This window comes from Mobula birostris, chromosome 6 (genome assembly GCF_030028105.1).
Source record: "Mobula birostris isolate sMobBir1 chromosome 6, sMobBir1.hap1, whole genome shotgun sequence".
NCBI classification, from domain to species: domain Eukaryota; kingdom Metazoa; phylum Chordata; class Chondrichthyes; order Myliobatiformes; family Myliobatidae; genus Mobula; species Mobula birostris.
Window position 1 is genome coordinate 34228091 of NC_092375.1, and position 20940 is coordinate 34249030.

The following is a 20940-nucleotide window of genomic DNA, read 5'->3' on the forward strand; positions in this document are numbered from 1 at the left end:
CAACCCAGAGTAGCTTGTCTAAAATATCGACTGATGTTCTCCACACATACACTAACACGTTTTCAGCTGCCGTGTTAACACTTTGCCTTGTAATGACAAGTAGAATTGTTTGGTTATTTAATGAATCATTTTTGGCAATTAACAATGTTGTGATGCGTGTGGTCTATTGCTGTGCCTGGCTGGCTGGGTCGTACTAAACTCTGCTTTAACTTTGAAAGAATTTGGTTTTCTGAGGCCATTCGCGACTATTCAAGAATGTAAAGCTTCCGAGAAATAACATTGCGTTAGTATTTTTCTCTTAAGGAAGTTTGCTTTCGAGCCTGAAAATTTGATATTTCGGGGAACATTTCCCGTTCCTTTCTATAATCGCTGGAACTAAAAGGTAAGGTGTTCGTCGAACGAGGAAGTAAAGACTGTACATTTCACCTTTTATTGCCAATAATACCGTGTAAAGCCCAAACAGCAAGCGACCATCGACACTGGTTGTTTCCGAATATAATTGGCGAACTGCGTTTCAACCTCCTTTTCACGCTTCGAATGGAGACCTCAACTTTTGGATCTTATACTTGCAGACATCCCACCCTGCAAAAACTCATTTCAGGGAGGTAGCGCCATCAATTTGCGGGAGACTTCCGGCAGAGGTGGGATGACTGCAATAGAGTAGCTCCTTAGCAGCTGGCCAGCTAGTTTAAAAAACGTTAGCTATGCTAATGAACGAATGACACCTGTTAAACTCACCTCAACATGTCTTTTACAGTCTTAACCCACCATGGGCAATAGAAGTCATTGTTGCTAACAGTGCAGCGAGCAACATTGTCATTATTTCGACCCTATTAGGCAGGGGTACACTTTAGGGTAGTCTGGGGTGACGTACGTTTTATATTTTTTGGAACACTCTGCCATGGCGCGCCCTCGCTCGTGCACTCTCGCTTGCTTTCTCTCGCTCAAAAAAATTGATTTCCGTGATATCGTATATGATTTGCGGGCATCAGGAAGCCACTATTAAAATGCGGGAGACTCCCGGAAGTTCCGGGAGAGGTGGGATGTTTGTACTTGCTGTGTTTGCAACTGCAATGCAGGGAGATGGATAATAAACCCATTCTTCACAACTTCCTATATTTAACAGTACTTTTTTTCTGCTCCTGACAAATCTACGTTTTATTTCGGGCTTGGGCTGAGTTGACTGATACTCGGCCACTGTGCCACACAGCAATTGTTGAGTCAATGTGTGGGCTTTATTGAAGGCCTGTCGGTGAGGAAAGCGTGCAGCACGAAAGGAAGGTCGCGTAAGATTTTTCTTCAAGGTTGTCCACCATCTATTAAAGATGCAGTAAAGGCAGTTAATGAAATTGTGAGATATTTAGAGATACAGCACGGTAACAGACCCTTCTGGCCCCACGAACCATCGCTGCTCAATTACACCCATGTAACCAATTTACCAACAATACGTACATCTTTGGAATGTCGGAGGAAACCACGGGGTTACGGAGTAAACGTACAACCTCCTTACAGCCGACGGTGGAATTGAACCCCGGTCTCTGGCGCAGTAATAGCGTTATGCTACCGTGTTGGGGCTGGGGGGCAGTTGATGTTTCGGGCCAAGACCCTTTATCAGAACGAGTTTATTCCTCCGCATAGATGCTGCCTGACTTGCTGAATTTCTCCAACAGTTTGTGTGTTTACTCACGGTTCCCAGCACCTGCAGAATCTTTGTGTTTATGGTGGGGTACCCCTGACACCTGCCTGCAGGAAATGTCTAACAGTAGCTCCTCTCAGACCACGTGATTTTATTGGAGCACACAGAAGGCAGAGAGTGTTATAGGAATTTCAGAGAGGCAGTTAAACCAAAGGTTCAGCCAGATAAGTGATTCAATACTGCAGTCCACGGTAGCTGACCCCATCTCAAACAAGTTGGCTGTTTCGGAAACCATTGAGAGCTGACTATTCAGAAAATGACAGCAACAACCAGATCAAGGTCAGCATAACAGGCTTGGTTGTGGAGCAGGGTAGGTCAAGGAGCAGGCAAGCAACATTGATGGGTTAATTGTCTGGTTAGGGGTTTATCTTAAGCCAGGGGCGAGACCCTGAAATAGTGTGCTGTTATCCCTGGTGTCAGGATCAAAAAGGATATCTCAGAAAGGATGTATTCTCCTTGGAGAGTCCAGAGGAGGTTCATGATGATTCCAGAAATGAAGGGGTTAACATATGTGGACTGTTTGGCAGCTTTGGACCTGTACTCACTGAAATTTGGAAGAATGCGCAGGGATCTCATTGAAACCTACAAAATGCTGAAAGGTCTAAATAGGGTGAATGTGGAGAGGATGTTTCCTATGGTTGGGGGTATCCAGAACTAGAGGGCACAGCATCAAAATTGAGGGACAACCCTTTACAACAGAGGTAAAAAGAATATTTTTAGCCAGAGAGTAGTAAATCTGTGGAATGCTCTGCCACAGTCTATGGTAGAGGCCAAGTACATGTGTATATTTAATGCAGAAGTTGATTGTTTCCTGATCAGTCAGGGCATCAAATGATATGGCAAGAAGGCAGGTGTATGGCACTGAGTGGGATCCAGGATCAGCCATGATGGAATGCTGGAGCAGACTCTGAGCCGAATGGCTTAATTCAGCTCCTATGTCTTATGGTCTTGTGATATACAGGAGGCCACACCGGGAGCACCGGATACAATAAATGACCCCAACAGACTCACAGGTGAAGTGTCACCTTCAAAGAAAGTGAAGCCCCTTTCTTTGAAAGAAGACATCTCCTTCTTTCTGGAATGAAAAGCCTCATCCTGAGAGCATATGCAATGGAGGTGAAGGAATTGAGAGAATGGGATGGCATTTTTACTACCATTCAGGGCCCTAAACAGTCCTTTCAGCTAAGTCAACACTTACCTGTATGCCTGTTGGGGTCATCTACTGTATCCAGTGCTGCTGGTGTGGCCTCCTGTATATCGGTATGACCCGACTGAGATTAGGAGACCGCGTTGCTGAGCACCTATGCTCTGTCCCCCAGAAAAAGTGGGATCTCCCTGTGCCCGCCCATTTTAATTCCACTTCCCATTCCCATTCCAACATGTCAGTCCAAGGCCGCCTCTACTGTCATGATGAGGCCAAACTCAGGTTGGAGGAGCAGCACCTTGTATTTCGTCTGAGTAGCCTCCAACCTGATAGCATAGACAACGAATTCTTGAACTTCCGGTATTGCCCCCCACCTCACCCTTCCCCATTTCCAGTTCCCCCTGTTACCTTATCTCCTTACCTCCCCATTGCCTCCCTCTGGTGTTCCTCCACCTTTCTTTCTTCCATTGACTTCTGTCCTCTCTTATCAGAATTCCCCTTCTCCAGCCCTGTGTCTCTTTCACCAATCAAATCCCCAGCTCTTTACTTCACCCTCCCCTCCTCCCAGTTCCCCTGTCACCTTGTGTTTCTACCTCTGCTACCCCCACCTTAAACTCTGACTCCTCATCTTTTTTCTCCGGTCCTGATGAAGGGTCTCAGCCTGAGCTGTTGACTGTACTCTTTTCCATGGATGCTGCCTGGCCTGCTGAGTTCCTCCAGCATTTTGTTTGTGTTGCTTGGAGTTCCAGCATCAGCAGATTTTGTCTTGTTTATGATTGAAACACAAACTGTGTTACTGCTTTACAGAACATCTGTTCAAATCATTGTGATGACCTGAGCTTTGGTTGCCTGCCATTTAAAACCTGTCCCATTCCCATTCTGATCTGACTTTGGCCTTTTAAGTTCAAGAAACAAATCTTAGTCATTGCCAATTTTAGGACTTCACATTAAATCACTGATTTTAGACAACCGGCCTTTCCGCCTGATCAGAACTAGCAGTCAGTCATCCATCTGAAACATTCACTCAGTTTTTCTCTTTCCACAAATACTACTACCTGACAGACTACTTACAGCATTTCCTGTTTTATTTCACATGTTATGCCAAAACTATTTGTGTAGTTTTTTTCACTTTTCAAGAATAAGGAAAATATGTTGCTGACAAAAAAATTCAATAACCAGAGTACATCAATCATTTCTCCAAAGACCAACTTGTGGCAGCAACTTTTCTAATCAGCAGAGATCTGGAGTTCTGGGATTGTGAAATTCCAAACAATAGTGGAGCAGAAGCTCTGGAAAGTGCTGTTTGCAGATTTCTTCCAAGAAGTCTTTTGTTGATTAATTGCATGAACTAGATAAGTATTTTTTAAAAATTTCAAAGTCCCTCGTTGTCTGAGGAGTATTTGATTACAAATGACCAAAGTTGTTTCCATGATACACTTGTAAAGCTCAACAGCCAGCTGGTGCATTCAGATGCCATGATAAAGGAGGTCATACTTTGGGATGTTCCTTGGATCAATAGGGCTGTGTACTATTAACTTTCCACGCATTGCTCCACGGAATATTACTTCAATTAAATCTATGAAGTCTTGCTTGGTTTTGAAACACCCAACAAACTTTGTATGGTCTGGAGACCTTTTTAAAAAAAAAAAGAGTAAACACTTGAGTTTGCTTTTGTGTCCACAATTTACAATGATCCAAAGCACTGCAGCACGCACAAGTAAGCAGACAGTGAAGGAACTCGAGGAGAGAATGAAGCTGAATGCATTAAAGATAGTCAGAGCAATGTAAACTTGTGATTGAAAGTAAAAATAGCTGGGGTAGCATAGCCAATCATGATTTTAACAAAAGGACAGGTTTTGGGCTGATAGTGAAATTTTGGAATGGATGAAGTTAATTGAGGCAAGGGATAGAGGATGAAAGTCTATTCCACAGAGCTTTATAATAGTTAAGTCTGAACTGGATGAGGATTGAGTCACAGATATATCAATAGAAAGGTGGAAGCAGACATGTTAAAGGTGGAAATGGATGGGTTTTTGATGGAGCTAACAGAGGGAAGAAAACTATGTTTGGAGTTAATTGGAACATAAAGATAAAAGAGAGAGATGGAATGGAATCAATAGCATGGTTATGAAGTTTCTAGTGGAATCCAAAACTAATCTTATCCCTTTGTTTACATGCAATGAAATATTTCATCAAAACCCAGATAAGGAAACAGTGTCAGAAAGATTTTAGAGAAGATGCTTGTATTCCATCTATGTAGTGTCCAACCTGATAGCATGAATATCGATTTCTCCTTCAGGTTTAAAAAAAAAATTCCCTTCCACTCTTCTATTCCCCACTCTGGCCTTTTACCTCTTCTCTACCTGCTTACACCTCCTCCTAGGTCACCACCTCCTTCCATGGTCCACTCTCCTCTCCTATCAGATTCCTGCATCTCCAGCCCTTACCTTTCCCACCCATCTGACTTCACCTATCACCTTTTAGTTATCCTTCTTTCCCTCCACCACCTTTTTATTCTGGCATCTTCCCCCTTTGTTTTCAGCCCTGCAGATGCTGGAATTTGAAACAAAACCAGAAATGCTGGTAGAATTCAGCCAATTAAGCAACATTTGTGGAAAGAGAAAGAGATCATCCTCAGTTTTTGGGTCCATCTGTCACCAGTTAGTCTCTGATTTACTTTTGTACCAGTACTGATGGACCTGTCCCACAACTTCAGTATTGCAAGATGGAGAGAATATAGAGAATATTCAACAGGATGTTGCCAGATTGGAGGACTTTAGCTATGGGGAGAGAACATATTGAAATGTATATGATTGAGAGCCATAGGTAGGGAAGGTAGACACACTTTTTTCTGTAGTAGGGTTTCATAAGCAAAAGGTCATAGGTTAAAGGTGAGAGGAATTTTGAAGGTGATTTGAAGATTATTTTTCTTTACAGAAGGTAGTTAATATCTGGAACATTCTGTTGAGGAGGTGGAGTCAGAAAAAATTACTAACAAGTATTTAGACAGGTACTTCAATAAGTAAGGCTTTGAAGGATAAAACCCTACTGTAGGCAAACATAAATGTAAGCTTCAGCTACAGCAATGGATTTAGGGGTAGCTGGTTACTGAAAAATAAAGATTTTAAGTGACTGTTTGTTATTACAAAAACTACAGTGTAATTGATAAGATTGTTAATTTAAAGAGAAAATGAAAAGCAGATATCTTTACGTAAACCGTTTCTCCCATTCAGTAATGCAACTTGGAATAATGAAGCCTCAATTATTATTCCTGCACCTCCATATTTTAATTGTAGAAACAATATCTTACCCATAATCCACTTTCATATGTTGGCCATTAAAGAAGAACACTGTAGAAGGAATATAGCTGATATCAAAGTAGCGGGTATATATTGGCACACTGTCAACATCCACGAGGTAAATGGCTGCCATTTTACTCAGATCATGAGCAGTCTTTGAAAGCTGGTAGAACAATGGAAAAAAAATGTTATATTAAGAAAATATTGGAAGTGACACATCTACCTTAGAAAGCATCTTAGAAGAACAAGTTTCTCAACTATTGATCATTTTGGTTTCATTTGGAGATACGCTTACTAGTTTGTAAATTAAAATAAATGTGGATTGATATCCTAATTTCAGATAACTCCTACAATTTTGTTCTTTCCAGTTTATATTTAATAAGCTCCGCCTACTCCTGCCAATGATTTCTGGCTTTCACGAGTGAGAAAATTTCATCTTCAGTTGTACTTGAATAATACAAAATAAGATAATATCCAGAGTTGGGGGTACAAGGTATCATAGAAAGGGGATCTTAAACACAAAGCAGCTTCAGATATTGTGAAAACTTTCTGGAAGTTTGCTTCATACAGTATTAAAAGGAACTGCCTTTAGAACAGAAAATGCTCTTTTTGAGAACGGGGGTATCAAAAACATCTTCCCTCACCCTGAAGAAGTTAGCAATGTGTTGATATATGGCAGATACTGTAGGTTAACAATGATATGCTAATAGAATGCAAAAACATTTTAACCATCATTTTCCTTTCACAAAGCATGTTACTGATGGCCTGCTGAGGTAAAATTTCATCAATATCCTTGCCCCAAGCAACTTTTATGTAACCCTAAATCTATAAGGTCAAGTCCAACTGATGGCAGATTCTCTCATAAATTATGCTCCAAATTTTGTATCAATAACAATTCCTTCCTATTGTATTAATTAGTAAAATATTTCAGCAGCTTCCCAAGTGGGATGCCAGGAAACAAGAATGTAAGAACCAGGAGTAGACCAGCTGGCTTTTTGAGTCTTGGCATCTGTCAAGATCATCATTTTTATCTATTCCAGTTCAGTTTTCTTGAATTCTCCCTATATCCTCTCCATTGATTTTCTTAATATCTAGAACTCCATCAGTCCTCAATGAATTAATTGACAAGAACTATCATAGCTGTCCAAGGTAGAGAATAGCAAAGATCTACTACCTTCTGTGTGAAGAACTCTCTCTACATCTTATCCTAAATGGTGTCTCCCCTATTCTGAACCCGATTCTAGATTTTCAGACAGAAGAAACATCACATAGTCAAGCCTTGTAAGAATTCTGTATGACTCATTTATCACTCATTCTTCTAAACTCTACAGTGCATAGACCTGTATTAATCTCTTCTCATAGAGCAAACTCGCCAGTGCACGAACTAGTTTGCTGAACCTTCATTATCCTCCCTCTCTAGCAATATATCTCTTTGGGTAAGAAGACCACAACGATGCACAGCAATGGAAGTGTGATCTCACAAAGACAGTAAATAATTGCAATGAAACATCTTTACTCCCGTAGTCAAATCCTTTCATAATACAGGCCAAAATGATGTACCATTTGCTTTCTAAACGCTTCTTGTACCTACATTTGCTTTCAGACACTACTGGGCCTTTTGAACACCATTATTTCCAAACCTGTTGTCATTTAAAAATACTCCACTATTCTGAAATAAATGACTTCACATTTTACCACCTTATATTTCATCTTACATAATCTTATTCACTCACCTAGTTTGTCTATATCCCTGTGAAACTTCTTTACAGCTTCTTCCCTACACAGAATCGCAACTAGTTTTGGATCAGCAAACACGGAAATATGATATTTGTTCCCTTCATCCATATCTGCTTCACCTACCTTAAGTGCGCAATTACTTATTTTTGAACAGTGACCCATAGTTCTAGACCAGAGGTCCCTGAACCCTCTGTTAATCGTAAGGCTCCATGGCATAAAATAAGGTTGGGAATCCCTGTTCTAAACTATCTTTACAAGAGGAGTCACCTCCTCCAACTCCACACAGTCTAGACGCCTCAGGATCTGTTAACTAGTTGTCATTCTGTGTCATGCCATCCCACTTCCACGTTTTCTAAACTTGTTGACCACTGTTCAGTGTAAGACCATTTCAAAAACCTCCTCAAAATTTAAATACATCGTAAACACTTTCCCCGATTATCCTTTCAACTAGTCACATTAATAGATTAGTCCAATACAATTTTCATTCATAAATCCATGCTGTCTCTGTTCAATCCTATTATCCCCTCTTGTTCTCGTCAACATGGGCTCCAGCATTTCCTCTGCTTCTGATGTTAGGCTAACATGTCAGAATTTCTCCTTCTCTCTTCCACTACTATTTTTATAGTGAAAGAGAGAAAGGAGTAAGGCAGGTTAACTGAGATGACCAAAAAACATTGTCAAGGAGCAGTCTTCAAAGACCCTGTTGAGAGCAATAAAAAAGTGAGCAGATTAGAGAGGGAATCCCAGAGGGTGGTGCTGAGACTGTTGAAGACATTCATGCCAAAATGATTAAAATCAAGAAGGATTGAGTCATAGCAAAGTACAGCACAGAAACACGTCTTTTGACCCATTTAGTCCGTGCCGAACCATTAACCTGCCTAGTGTCGTCGACCTGCACCTGGACCATAGCCTACCATCCACATACCCATTCAAATTTCTCCTAAATGATGGGATCAACCCCGCATTCTCCACTTGTGCTGGCAGTTCATTCCACACTCTCGCCAACCTCTGAGTGAAGAAGTTCTCCCGCATATTGCCCTTAAGTATTTTATTCTTCACTCTTAACCCATACCCTCTAGTTCTTGTCTCACCCAACCTCAGTGGAAAACCTTGCTTGCATTTACTCTATCTATACCCCTCATAATTTTGTACACCTCTATCAAATCTGCCCTCAGTATTCTATGTTATAGAGAATAAAGTCCTAACCTGTTCAATCTTTCCCTATAACTCAGGTCAAATCCCGGCAACATCCTTGTGAATTTTCTGTGCATATTTTCAATCTTATTTACATTTTTCCTGTAGATAGGCGACCAAAACTGCACACAATACCTGTGTTCCAGAAGAGGCCTCACCATCGACTTATACAATTTCTTGTACTCAATATAGTGATTTATGAAGGCCAATGTGCCAAAAGTTCTTTATGACCCTATCTACCTGTGACGCCACTTTCAAGGAATTATGAACCTGTATTCCCAGATCCCTCTGTTCTACTGCACACCTCAGTGCCCTACAGCTCAGTTGGTTAATCCTCCTAAAGTGCACTTGTCTGCATTAAATACCATCTGCCAGTTTTCATTCCATTTTTCCAGCTGGTCCAAATCCCACTGCAAGCTTTGATAGTCTTCCTTGCAGTACACTACATCCCCGATCTAGGTGTCATTTGCAAAGTTGCTGATCCAGTTTACTAGAATCAGAATCAAGTTTAATATCACTGGCATATGTCGTGAAATTTGTACACTTTGTGGCAGCAGTTCAATGTCATGAATTACATTTATATATAAAATACTTAAGTTAAAATAAGTAGTGCAAAAAAACCAAATAATTTTTTTAAAAATCATCCAGATGGTTGATAGAGACGACAAATAACAATAGACCCAGCACCAATCTCTGCAGCACTCCACTAGTCTCAGGTCTCCAGTCAGAGAGACAACCATCTACAACCAGTGTTTGACTTCTTCTACTAAGCCAATTTACTACCTCATCTTGAATGCCAAGTGACTGAACCTTCTTGACCAACCTCCCATGTCAAATCAGTGGAAACGTCGACTGCCTTGCTTTAATCGACTTTCCTAGTAACTGCCTTGAGATTGGTTAGACACGATTTACCACGCACAAAGCCATGTTTAATGAACATGAACAGGATTGGTTAAGTACGAGGATACAGGATGGGTGACAGTGAAGGATAACGCCACAAAGGAGTCCGAAAACAACGATTATAATTTTAAAACTTGGATGTTGGCATTTCCAGGCAGACAGATAAACTGGCCTACCTGACTGGGAGTTGGATATCAGATGAATGTGCTTTATTATTGCCAATAATCCTCAAATCTCGCACATAATAAATCACTTCTGAAATATAATGGCCATTACAAAAAGTATCTCTACACAGCAACGCGGCACAAAAAGCAGATTACTTATTTTTCAGTGATTCTGGTATTTTGAGTAATTGCACCCATTTTCCACAAAAGTAAACAAATGGTCTTGTTTGATAGACCGCATATTCAATATTCCCACACTACTGCATTGACGTGACAACATAGATTATACAACAAGAGAAATGGCTTTGTTTAATTTACTGACAATTTCATCGAGATGCAGACAGACCGGGTCCTGATCGCGGCCAAATCGCAGAACCAGCACCCTCTCCGCCACAGTCTTTATAATATGATCAACATCTTTCTTAGTTTGTAACTTTGGCAGGAAGAAGCTCATAGTCTCAGTACTAAGAGAAAGAAAAATCTACTTGAAATGAAGAGTTACTGCAGAGTTCTCTCAGTAAACTGGGCGGGGAGACTAATCGAACCGGATGCTGATCGTCCCCTCCTGTGGCAGCCTCAAAATCATTCCCCGGGAACACATTTCAAGGGAATTTGATCAAAGTAAATTTTACGCGATCAGGAATGGCCTAACCCACGAGTACATTAATATAAAATTTCTGAAGCATGCTTGCGCCCATATAAACACTATCACAATTTTGCGGTAAAATAGTAACTGCTGATGAGGGCCTGCTGAGTTCCTCCAGCATTTTGTGTGTGTTGCTTATTAGGGTTCCTAGTTAAACGAATCTCTCACATGGAGCGCAAGGTTACTAGAGCAATTCCGTAGTTAACATGACACACTGATTTTGTTTTTCAAAAGAAACTGCAAGATTTCATGTGCAATGTGCTGATTTTGACCGTGAAGAGAGTTTGCGGAAAGAAGGGGAGCTGAACGGGACGGACAGGCACCACGTGAAGTGGAGGGAGTTTCAAGGGTTGAGACGCTGCTAGGTTTTGGACTCTAATTTCATTTCAGAATCTCAGCCTGAACTTCATTCGTCTTTCTAACAGGTTCGGAATGATTTTTCTTTATGCAAATACAGTCTCCATTTCTGAGCAAGGCGCCTAATACTTCTTTAATTAAAATGTGAATGATAACGTTGTAAACAAATGCTGGATAATTTACAGAAACATTCATTGAGTCTGTAAGATGTTTTCTGTGCTTTTCATGTCACCACCTTCTGAATGCAATTTGTCGTCAGTCTTTGCTGAGCCCATTACAATCGTGGTGTTGTTGCATTCAGTATTTTAAATTAATCAGGTTTCCATAAGCAAATGCAATACAGTAAGTTCCGGTATTGTGCTTGTACAATCATTGAGTCCATTCTGAATTGAGCGATACATTTTTAGAATGCAACATAGCGTATACAGGCCCTTCGTCCCATGTTTCGCTAACCTTTTAACCTAACCCCTCCCTCCCTCAAGCCTCCATTTTTCTTTCATCGATGTGCTTATCTAATGCATCTGCTTCTACCGCGACCCCGGCAGTGTGCTTCATGCACCGACCTATTTCTGTGTATAAAAAAACAACCTCTCATATTCCTCCCCCATACTTTCCTCCTTCGCCTTTAAAGTATGATCTCTCGTGTTAGTCATTGCCGCCATGGGCAAAAGGCGGTGGCTGTGCACACTATCTATGCCTCCTATTATTTAATTAGAGATACAGCACAATAACAGGCCCTCCCAGCCCACACCGCCCAATTAACCCCTGCGTGCGACCAATTAAGCTACTACCCATATGCCTTTGGGATGCGGGAAGAGACCCACTCAGTGATGAGGAGAATGTACAAGCACCTTACAGACAGTGGCAGAACTGAACCCAGATTGCTGGTGCAGTAATATTGTTATGCTAACCACTACACCGCAGTCAAATCTCTTCTCATGCTCCTTTGTTCCAAAGAGAAAAGCCCTTGCGCGCTCAGCCTTTCCTCAAGAGACATGTTCTGTAATCCAGACAGCATCCTGGTAAATCTCCTCTGCACCTTCTCTGAAGCTTCCACTTCCACATGCAGGCAAAGCATGTCATCGCCAGTGCTGAAAAATGGAGCAGGTGTGAGGGATGCTGTGGCCAACTTCTCATATTGGAACATCCAGTGTGTGATATTGGTGGAGACGGAATCAGAGTCAATAACATATTTGTAGAGATAAAACACTGCTCATGATTTTGTGAAGGACATGCATGAGGACGACTTCCCATGCAGTAACCTAAAATTTAAAAAAACTTAATTCAAGCTCCCTGGAGAGGCTTCGGGGAGAGTGTAAGAAGTGTAGATCGTAGAAAACATTCTTATACCCAGTTTGATTATAACTTGTAACAATTTAGTTATACTTAGTTCCCAGTCAGATCCCAATGGATGTGTTGTTAATAATGAATATGGTAGATTTGTGTAATTCCATTCCTTCCACATACAAAACTTTAAAATTCCCGAGGAAAGGTTTGTCTTAATTTTTCAGAACAAGCATATTGGCTGTAAACATAAAGGTAGCTGTCATGAGGCTCTGCTATCTTTTGAACAAAGATGTCCTGTCATGTCACAATTCAAAAACAGCACCATTTGTAAGGGAGATCGTATTTAATAGAATTTAATGTAACAAACTCCATGCTTCTAGAAATGTATCATTTTAAAGAAGAGAGCACTGTATTTCAGACAAAAGATGTAGCAAGAATTTGGTGTGACTTAATTTGGAAATATCTTTTGTAATTCTCTTAATTCTTTTGTCTTAATTACAGGATTAAATATTGTGCTTGGATTTCTTCGAACATTATTGATTATTTGGATTATAGGAATTTGTTCTTTCAGTATACCGTACTATGTGGCTGCAGGTTACCCATCTCTTCCAAAACCTTGGTAGACATTGCAGTGTACAAGTAAATACATGGGTGAAAACTAAAGCAGGTTTGGCCAGGCAACAATTTATGCTCCACACCAGGAGCCTGATTCTTTCGCCATGTCCAAGGACTGAAGAAAATAATGTCCGGCCTGACAAAATAGATTTAGATATTTGGAAGACTGTCCTGAGAGAAACTACAACTGAAGCTTCCAAACAATTACCCTCTGAAGACTTTGGGGACTCGTCCCTTGCTGCCACAAGAGAACTAATTCAAATGTGGCAATTAGCTGGGAAGGCTGTTCCAGAAAACATAACAGATGAACAGTTAAGAACCTTTCAAGAACTGTCTACTAAATCTGCAAAGAAAAAGTATCTGAAGCATTTAGCAATCAAGGAAGGGAAAAAGAAAGCTACAAAAGAGAAACAAAAATTAAAGCAAGAAGCAAAGCTGTTACAGAAAGAAGTCAAATGTGAGGAAGGAGTTGCATTAAAGAATACTTTTCTTTTACAACTATGGCAACGATCTTTTGATCTAATGTACAATTGGAGGGCAGCCCAATCTATGGTATTTGGACAGCCACTGGTGTTTGATATGAGTTATGAACACTATATGAACCATAGAGAAATGGAGAATACTGTGTCTCAGCTGATGGAGGGTGAAGGATGCAACAGGAGATCCTTGGACCCATTCCACTTGCATTTCTGTAATCTTAGCTCAGATGGAGGCTATCATAGAGAGCTTTTGAAACGCTATGGAGATGCTTGGCATAATCTCTTAATTACGGCAACACATGAGTCATATGTTGACATTTTTCCCAAAGACAAGCTTGTGTATTTAACTGCAGATTCTCCTTTTGTACTGAACACATTTCAGCATGATAAAGTCTACATCATTGGATCCATTGTTGATAAATCAATCCAAACAGGATTATCTCTTGCAAATGCAAAACGTTTGAAGTTGGCAACTGCACGTCTTCCTTTGGACGAGTATTTGAACTGGAACAGCGGTGCAAAAAATCTTACGTTGAACCAAATGATCAACATTTTGTTGACTGTGAAAGAAACTGGCAACTGGCACAAGGCCCTCAAATTTGTTCCACAAAGGAAACATGAAGGATTTTTATCAGTCCCATTACAACAAAGATACAGTAGTAGAATCAGAAAACAACATATGTTAAATAACAATGAACCAGAAAAGAAAGCTAAATGGCAAAAGTCAACTTCAGATGCAAATCTTCATAAAAGAAAACAATGGTGGATGGATGTAGATTAAAGATCCCAAAAATATTTTAAATACTGATTCTACTACAAAAATTACCTTTATTGATTCTCTTCAATCTTCATGATGGATTGCTGTCAAATAATGTAAATTTTGAAAATGATAAAAATATCATTTTAAAGCACACCTTCCCCTGTTCGGTGCACTGATTATAAACTACAATTGTCAGGTAAACTATAACAGTAACAATTTCTGCCTATCTCCTTGATTAATAAATAACTGGAAAATTCCAGTTTTGTATTTGAGTTAGCTGATTGATTTCAGGATTTTTGCAGGACACACTGCCTTGCCGTTCTTACTGTTAATGAGGATAGGATTGAGCTGGTTCCGATGCCCCACTAGTCCATCTGGCACCCCAGTAATAGTTGTTACCTGAAGACCTGCTTGGTCAAGGAACAATCAGAAAAATGCCAAATGTTTCAGAGGAGGGAAGAAGTGTTGCATAAAATTTACTGGTGATAAAAGAACAGATTAAAAATGTTATCCCCAGAGCATAATTGTTCTGTATTCTCCAAATAGTTGATTTGGTTAAGGAAGGAGCAAGGGGTATAATATTTGTCCTTAATTCCTTTCTAATTGACGACACCAAAATAAGCGTTCTTGCCTTTGATTGTTGCTCAGTGTTAATCATTTTGCAAATGATTAGCATCTGGAAGCACAAATAAAATGCACAACATATGCTCAGCCATACAAAAAAAAAGAATATTCAATTTTTGCAATTTATATATATGATTTTTAAATTTGTGAAACAAAGCTGTACAGACAAGTTTGCACAGGAAATCTAAAACTTATTTCTTGTAGACATTCTTGTATTAGGTATTAAAAATGTAATTGGTGGAGGATGTTATCCAAGAGAAGATGGTGCATCATTATGGAGACCACATTGTGATCACTTCTACCAGTGTTTTTGTGAATGGAAGCATGTGTAATTAGTAAATGTGCAATTAGATTAAAATGTATATCACTTAAGACTGGCCTAGCTCAATATCAAAAAGAAAAGCTATCAGATTTTAAATTAAAATGCCACCCATTTTAATTCCACTTCCCATTCCTATTCTGATATGTCCGTCCAACTCCTCCTGTACTGTCGCGATGTGGCCATACACAGGTTGGAGGAGCAACACTGTATATTCTGTCTGGGTAGCCTCCAACCTGATGGCACGAACTCCCTCTGGTGCTCCTCCCCCTTTTTTTTTCTTCCATGGCCTTCTGTCCTCTCCTGTCAGACTCCCCCTTCTCCAGCCCTGTATCTCTTTCATCAATCAACTTCCCAACTCTTTACGTCACTCCCCCCCACCCAGTTTAACCTATCACTTTGTGTCTCTTCCTCCTCTTCCCCCAATCCCATCATTTTTTCTCCAGTCTTGATGAAGGGTCTCAGCCCAAAACGTTGACTTTACCATAGATGCTACTTGGCCTACTGAGTTCCTCCAGCATTTTGTGTGTTGCTCAGATGGGATACCTGCCAGGTACTGAGTGATCCAGTACAAGGGATGACCCTGTCCTCACCAATCTATCTGTTGCAGGCACATCTGTCAATGACAGAATTCAAAGGAGTGACAACCACACAACCCCTTCTTCATGTGAAAGTGCTTTCTAATATATTAAAAAAATACAAATTGCTGCAAGAGCTCAACCGGTACAGAAAAATGGACCGTCAACCTCCAGAGTCCCTTCAACAGCTTATGTTATTTTCTCTCTTCAGATTCCAGCATCTGCAGCCTTGTGCAGCTCTATGCCTCATAATGTTCCGCACCACCATTGCGCCAAATGTGATAGGGAGACAATTTGGATCTGAAAATTGGGCATTTAAAGGCACTGAGGACCATCAACAGCTGAAGAAATGTACACTTCTACTAGCTGTGTCCTCGTGGCCTGACATATCCCTCACTCCACATTACAATCAGACCGGCCATCACTGAAGGTGGAGATGTCGATGAACCTGCCCTCTGTTAGCCCTTTATTCTCTATAATCATTCACATCTGGCAGTACTGCTGCACTTGATATGATCTATTAGTTGCAGACTGCTTGGTTCTGTCCGTTGCATGTGCTCTTCTGCACGGTAAGCATGTGATCCTATTTTACAGTTCTGATGGTTGATGCATTTTTAGAAATGCCTGGTACTGTCTCAGCATGTCTCATTCTTTTGCTTACGGAGGCAGGGTCATATTAAAAAAGGCTGTGCGGCAACACCCAGAGCTAAGAATTCTCATTTGAACTGTCCAGTTTAGCACAACATTAACAAACAATAAAAATGACTCATCCTTGTTCACATTGATCAACAAGCAACTGTAGATAAGGAATAATGGAGAGCATTGTAGATGTCTGGATCACAAATGTGAGGATACACAACTTCACCGTTTGGTGGCTGAATGACATTAGGCGCAGGGCTGTCCCATAGTTGGCCGGCTACATTGCACAAGCGTCTGTGGACAGGAAGACTGCGATCATGTTCAAGCTAGTGATGGGGCTAGAATCACAGGTACTGCTAATACTGTGGTTTGTAACCTACATTCATAATTGAAGGAAATGCTAAGTTTCAGTTAGAGCTTAGTGAAAATGAAAGATGTAATTTTTTCCCATCCACTTTCACGGATCTCCAAGGGGACTGTGGACTCCAGGTTTAAAAACCCCTGCTCTAGTGGATTCACCTGTAGCAATAACTGGAAATAGTCTTGCTCCTTGATGACTGATTACAGTCGAGAAGCAGGGCTGTGTATAAATGACAACGTGGTGCAGCAGAACAAGCCAAAGGCACTGAACAGCTGAGTTCAAACTTTGTCAACTGGCTGGACTATACCCTTTGCAGAAACATTCAAACTTGCACTCTGTGGCCTCTATCCCTACCACCGATCCCACAATGTCTTTGACCCACTACCATCAGGAGGGAGGGACAGAAGCTTTAGGACTAAGACTACCAGACTGGGTAACAGCTTCTCCCCTCAGGCTGAGAGACTAATGAATACTCTGGCATCACTAAGACAGTGGGCTGTTTACTGTTCCCTGTGCTGCGCACTACATTTTGAATTGTATATTATTAACTTATGGTAATATTTTGTTTTATGTGGTGTGTGTAATATACGTTTTGTGGGTGCACCATGGTCTGGAGGAACTTTGTTTCATTTGTTTGTATACATGTACAGTCAGATGATAATAACTTAAACCCCAGTCTGGCCATTCTCTTCTGACCTCTCATTAAGAAGGCTTTTTCGCCCATTGAACCACCGCTCATTGGATTTATTTATTTATTTATTTATTTGGTTTTTCACACCATTCTCTGTAAACTCAGACTTGTGCATGAAAATACCAGGAGATCAGAAGTTTCTCAAATACTCAAAGCACCCCATCTGGCACCAACAATAATTCCACGGTCAATGTCACTTAGATTGCATTTCTTCCCCATTGTGATGTTTGGTCTAAACAACAACAGAATCTGGACTACATCTGCATGCTTTTATGTATTCATTGTGTGGTTATATATTTGTATTAATGAACAGGTGTACCTAATAAAGTGGCCACTAAGTGTACCTGCCATTTATACATTTTAACATTAAAAATAACTAAGCAATTAACTTAAAATGCATTTTATTTCAACCCCTTGTGGCCCTTAATTTCATTGATTGCAAATTGTTGCCTTTCTGTACTCTGTTGTATGCCTCCATGAGGACCACAGTTTAGAAAAAGGCAAAAAAGAGAAATTTGTGCTGTTTGTCCATACATGGAAATTGCAAAACTTGCTGGCATTTCTAAGCCAAGTGGTCCAAGTCAATGAGTCCAGGTGAAATTTGGTTTCTTGTACTAACAAACAGCTGCACATAAATAGCTGACTCCCTCTCCCTGCATATATGGGACAGCACATTTCAAAGAGATGGTGGCAATGGCTGGTTGACAGGTGTACTCACAAGTGGGAAAAATTATCAGAATCAGGTTTACTATCACGAACATAGGTTGTGAAATTTGGTTGCAGTGCAAGACATAAAGATTACTAAGTTGCAAAAATAAGTATATAGTGTTATAAATAAATAATGATTAGGTGTTCGTGGGCCATTCCAAAATATGATGCTAGAGGAGAAGAAGCAGTTCTTAACATGTTGAGTGTGTGTTTTCAAGTTCCTGTACCTGGTGGTAAGGTGATGAATGCTGCCTTTCTGAAACACAGCCCCATGAAGATGTCACAGGTGGTGGTGAGGGTTGTGCCCGTGGTGGATCTGGCTGAGTCTACAACCCGCTGCAGCCTCTTTCCGTCCTGTGAATCGGAGGCTCCATGCCACCCCACAAATAAATTCCATTTGAAGTTACAGACAGAATTGAATGTACATCAACTCTGGCAGGGTTTGCAGGCTCTTCCAGCAAGGTGAAACCTAACGTCATGAGTGGCTGTGATGTTTCACTCCCAGGTACACCTCTTATGTACACTTTGAAAGAGAGAATAAAACTACATCCCTGCAGCATCTGGTGATTTCGCAACCTCTGTCTTGGTGGTTGATGTGAAAACTTCTTTCAGGAGGATGAACCCTCACAAGGCATCAGGCCTTGATGGTGTACCCAATAGGGCAGTAAAAACCCATGCCAATCAATTGGTGGGCGTGTTCAAAGATATCTTCAACCTCTTACTGCTGCAGTTGGTGGTTCCAGCAGCTTCAGAAGGGCAACGATCATACCAGTGGCCAAGAAGAGCAGGGTGAGGTGCCTCAATCACTATTGCCCTGTTGCTCTCACATCTACTCTGAAGTGCTGTGAGAGTTTGGTCGTGGCCAGAAACAACTCGCACCTCAGCAAGGGGGGATCAAGTTTATTGTCATCTGATTGTAGATATATACAACCAAACGAAACAATGTTCCTCTGGACCACGGTGCACCCACAAAACGTGCAGCACATGAAACAAAATATTACCATATTAAGTTAAATATAATTCGAAGTGCATGTGTGCAGCACAAGTAAATAGCAAACAGTAACTAGTACAGTAAACCATTTCTTGTCCTAGTGTCATGACCTTGGTGGTGGCAGGGTATTAGTCTCACAGCCACAGTCTGGCAGTTCTAGTCCTGATGCTCCTATACCTCCTTCCTGACAGTAGTGGGTCAAAGTGATTGTGGGATGGGCGGTAGGGATTCTCAACAATGCTTTGGGCCCTTCGTATACAATGCTCCTGATAAATGTCACAAATGGGCGGAGGGACACCCCAGTGATCAACCCTGGGTTTTACTATCCTCTTGGGTCTTGCAGTTCAATGGCTTGCAGCTTCCATGACACACAATGATGTAGCCAGATAGGACACTCTCAATGATGCTCCTGTAGAAAGTTGTTAGAACGGGGGCAGCGAACATTGCACACCTCAATCTCCTCAGAAAGTGTAGAGGAGGTGTTGTGGGCTTCAGTTTGATCATTACTTATGTGTACACCAAGGCACTTAACGCTCTTCACTCTCCCCATAAGAAACAGACTGATGTGCAATGGAGAGTGGTTGACCTGTGCCTTCCTGAAGTCCACAATCAACTCTTTTGTCTTGTCCTCATTGAGACTCAGGTTGTTGTTTTCACACCATTTGACAAGTGCCTCTACCTCTTCTCTCTCTGTCAACATATCATTGTTTCTGATAAGACCAACTGCTGTTGTATCATCAGTGAACTTGATGATGCAGTCTGAGCTGAATCTGGCAGTGCAGTATTGAGTCAGAAACAGGCTGAGCACACAGCTCTGGGGAGCACCAGTGCTCAGCGTGATGGGGCTTGAGATGTTGCAGCCAACTCAGACTAACTGCGGTCTTTCCATTAAGAAGTCCAAGAAAGGGGTGTTGAGGACCTAGGCCCGCTGTAATTTGCCTATCAGCACAATAGACCTACAGAGGAAGCAATCTCACTGGCTCTCTGCCCAGTCTTGGACAATAGCAATACCAACATCAGGCTTTGTTTATTGATTACAGCTTAGAGTACAATATCATCTCCTTGGTACTAAGCAATAAGTTCCAAAATCTGGGCCTCTGTCCTTCCCTTTGCAACTGGATCCTTGACTTCCTCATCTGAAGACCACAGTCAGTGCGGATTGGAGATAGCGTCTCTTCACTGACAATCAACACTGGTGCACCTCAAGGACGTGTGCTTAGCCCACTGCTCTACTCTTCATACACCCATATCTGCATGGCTAGGCACAGCTCAAATACCATCTATAAATTATCCAATGATACAACTATTCTTGGCAGAAATTCAGATGGTGACGAGGCATACAGGAGCAAGGTAGATCAGCTGGTTGAGCAGAGTGCATACATGTCACCAAGAAAACCCTGAGGTGCTATACCCTGCTGGCATACTTGGCCTGGTTGGTGAAGATCTTTGATGATGGATGCCGCTTTTCTATGCCAATGTTTCATGTAGATATGCTCAATGGTTGGGAGGGCTTTGCCTATGATGTACTGGGCCAAATCCACTACCTTTTGTAAGATTTTCCACTCAAAGGCATTGGTGTTCCTATTCCATGCCAAAATGTAGCCAGAAGGCACACCTTCCACCAGACATCTATAGAAGTTTGCCAAGGTTTTTGATGACGTGCCAAATCTCCACAGACTCCTGAGGAATTAAAGGTGCTGTTGTGCTTTCTTTGCAATTATATTTCCTTTTCCTTTCACTCAATGTCAGTA

The 20940-nt window shown here is 41.2% G+C and overlaps 2 protein-coding genes across 3 annotated transcripts; one reads left to right on the plus strand and one right to left on the minus strand.

Annotated features, from left to right (window-relative positions):
• Window positions 1–3907: 3907 nt before the first annotated feature.
• On the minus strand, window positions 3908–10694 carry txnl4b (thioredoxin-like 4B). Of its 2 annotated transcripts, none has more exons than XM_072262234.1 (3): window positions 10457–10694; window positions 6151–6302; window positions 3908–4472 (listed from the first exon to the last, which is right to left on the minus strand). In XM_072262234.1, exons 1-3 carry the CDS (start codon window positions 10586–10588, stop codon window positions 4307–4309), a joined length of 450 nt encoding a protein of 149 aa, XP_072118335.1. In that variant the 5' UTR covers window positions 10589–10694; the 3' UTR covers window positions 3908–4306. The 2 variants fall into 2 exon arrangements, with proteins under 2 accessions (XP_072118335.1, XP_072118336.1); XM_072262235.1 differs by lacking the exon at window positions 10457–10694 and adding an exon at window positions 10147–10413.
• A 269-nt stretch (window positions 10695–10963) lies between these two features.
• On the plus strand, window positions 10964–17866 carry trmt10c (tRNA methyltransferase 10C, mitochondrial RNase P subunit). The gene is made up of 2 exons (XM_072262236.1): window positions 10964–11205; window positions 12926–17866. The coding sequence occupies exon 2, from the start codon at window positions 13007–13009 to the stop codon at window positions 14297–14299; it is 1293 nt and encodes a 430-aa protein (XP_072118337.1). The 5' UTR covers window positions 10964–11205; window positions 12926–13006; the 3' UTR covers window positions 14300–17866.
• Window positions 17867–20940: the final 3074 nt, after the last annotated feature.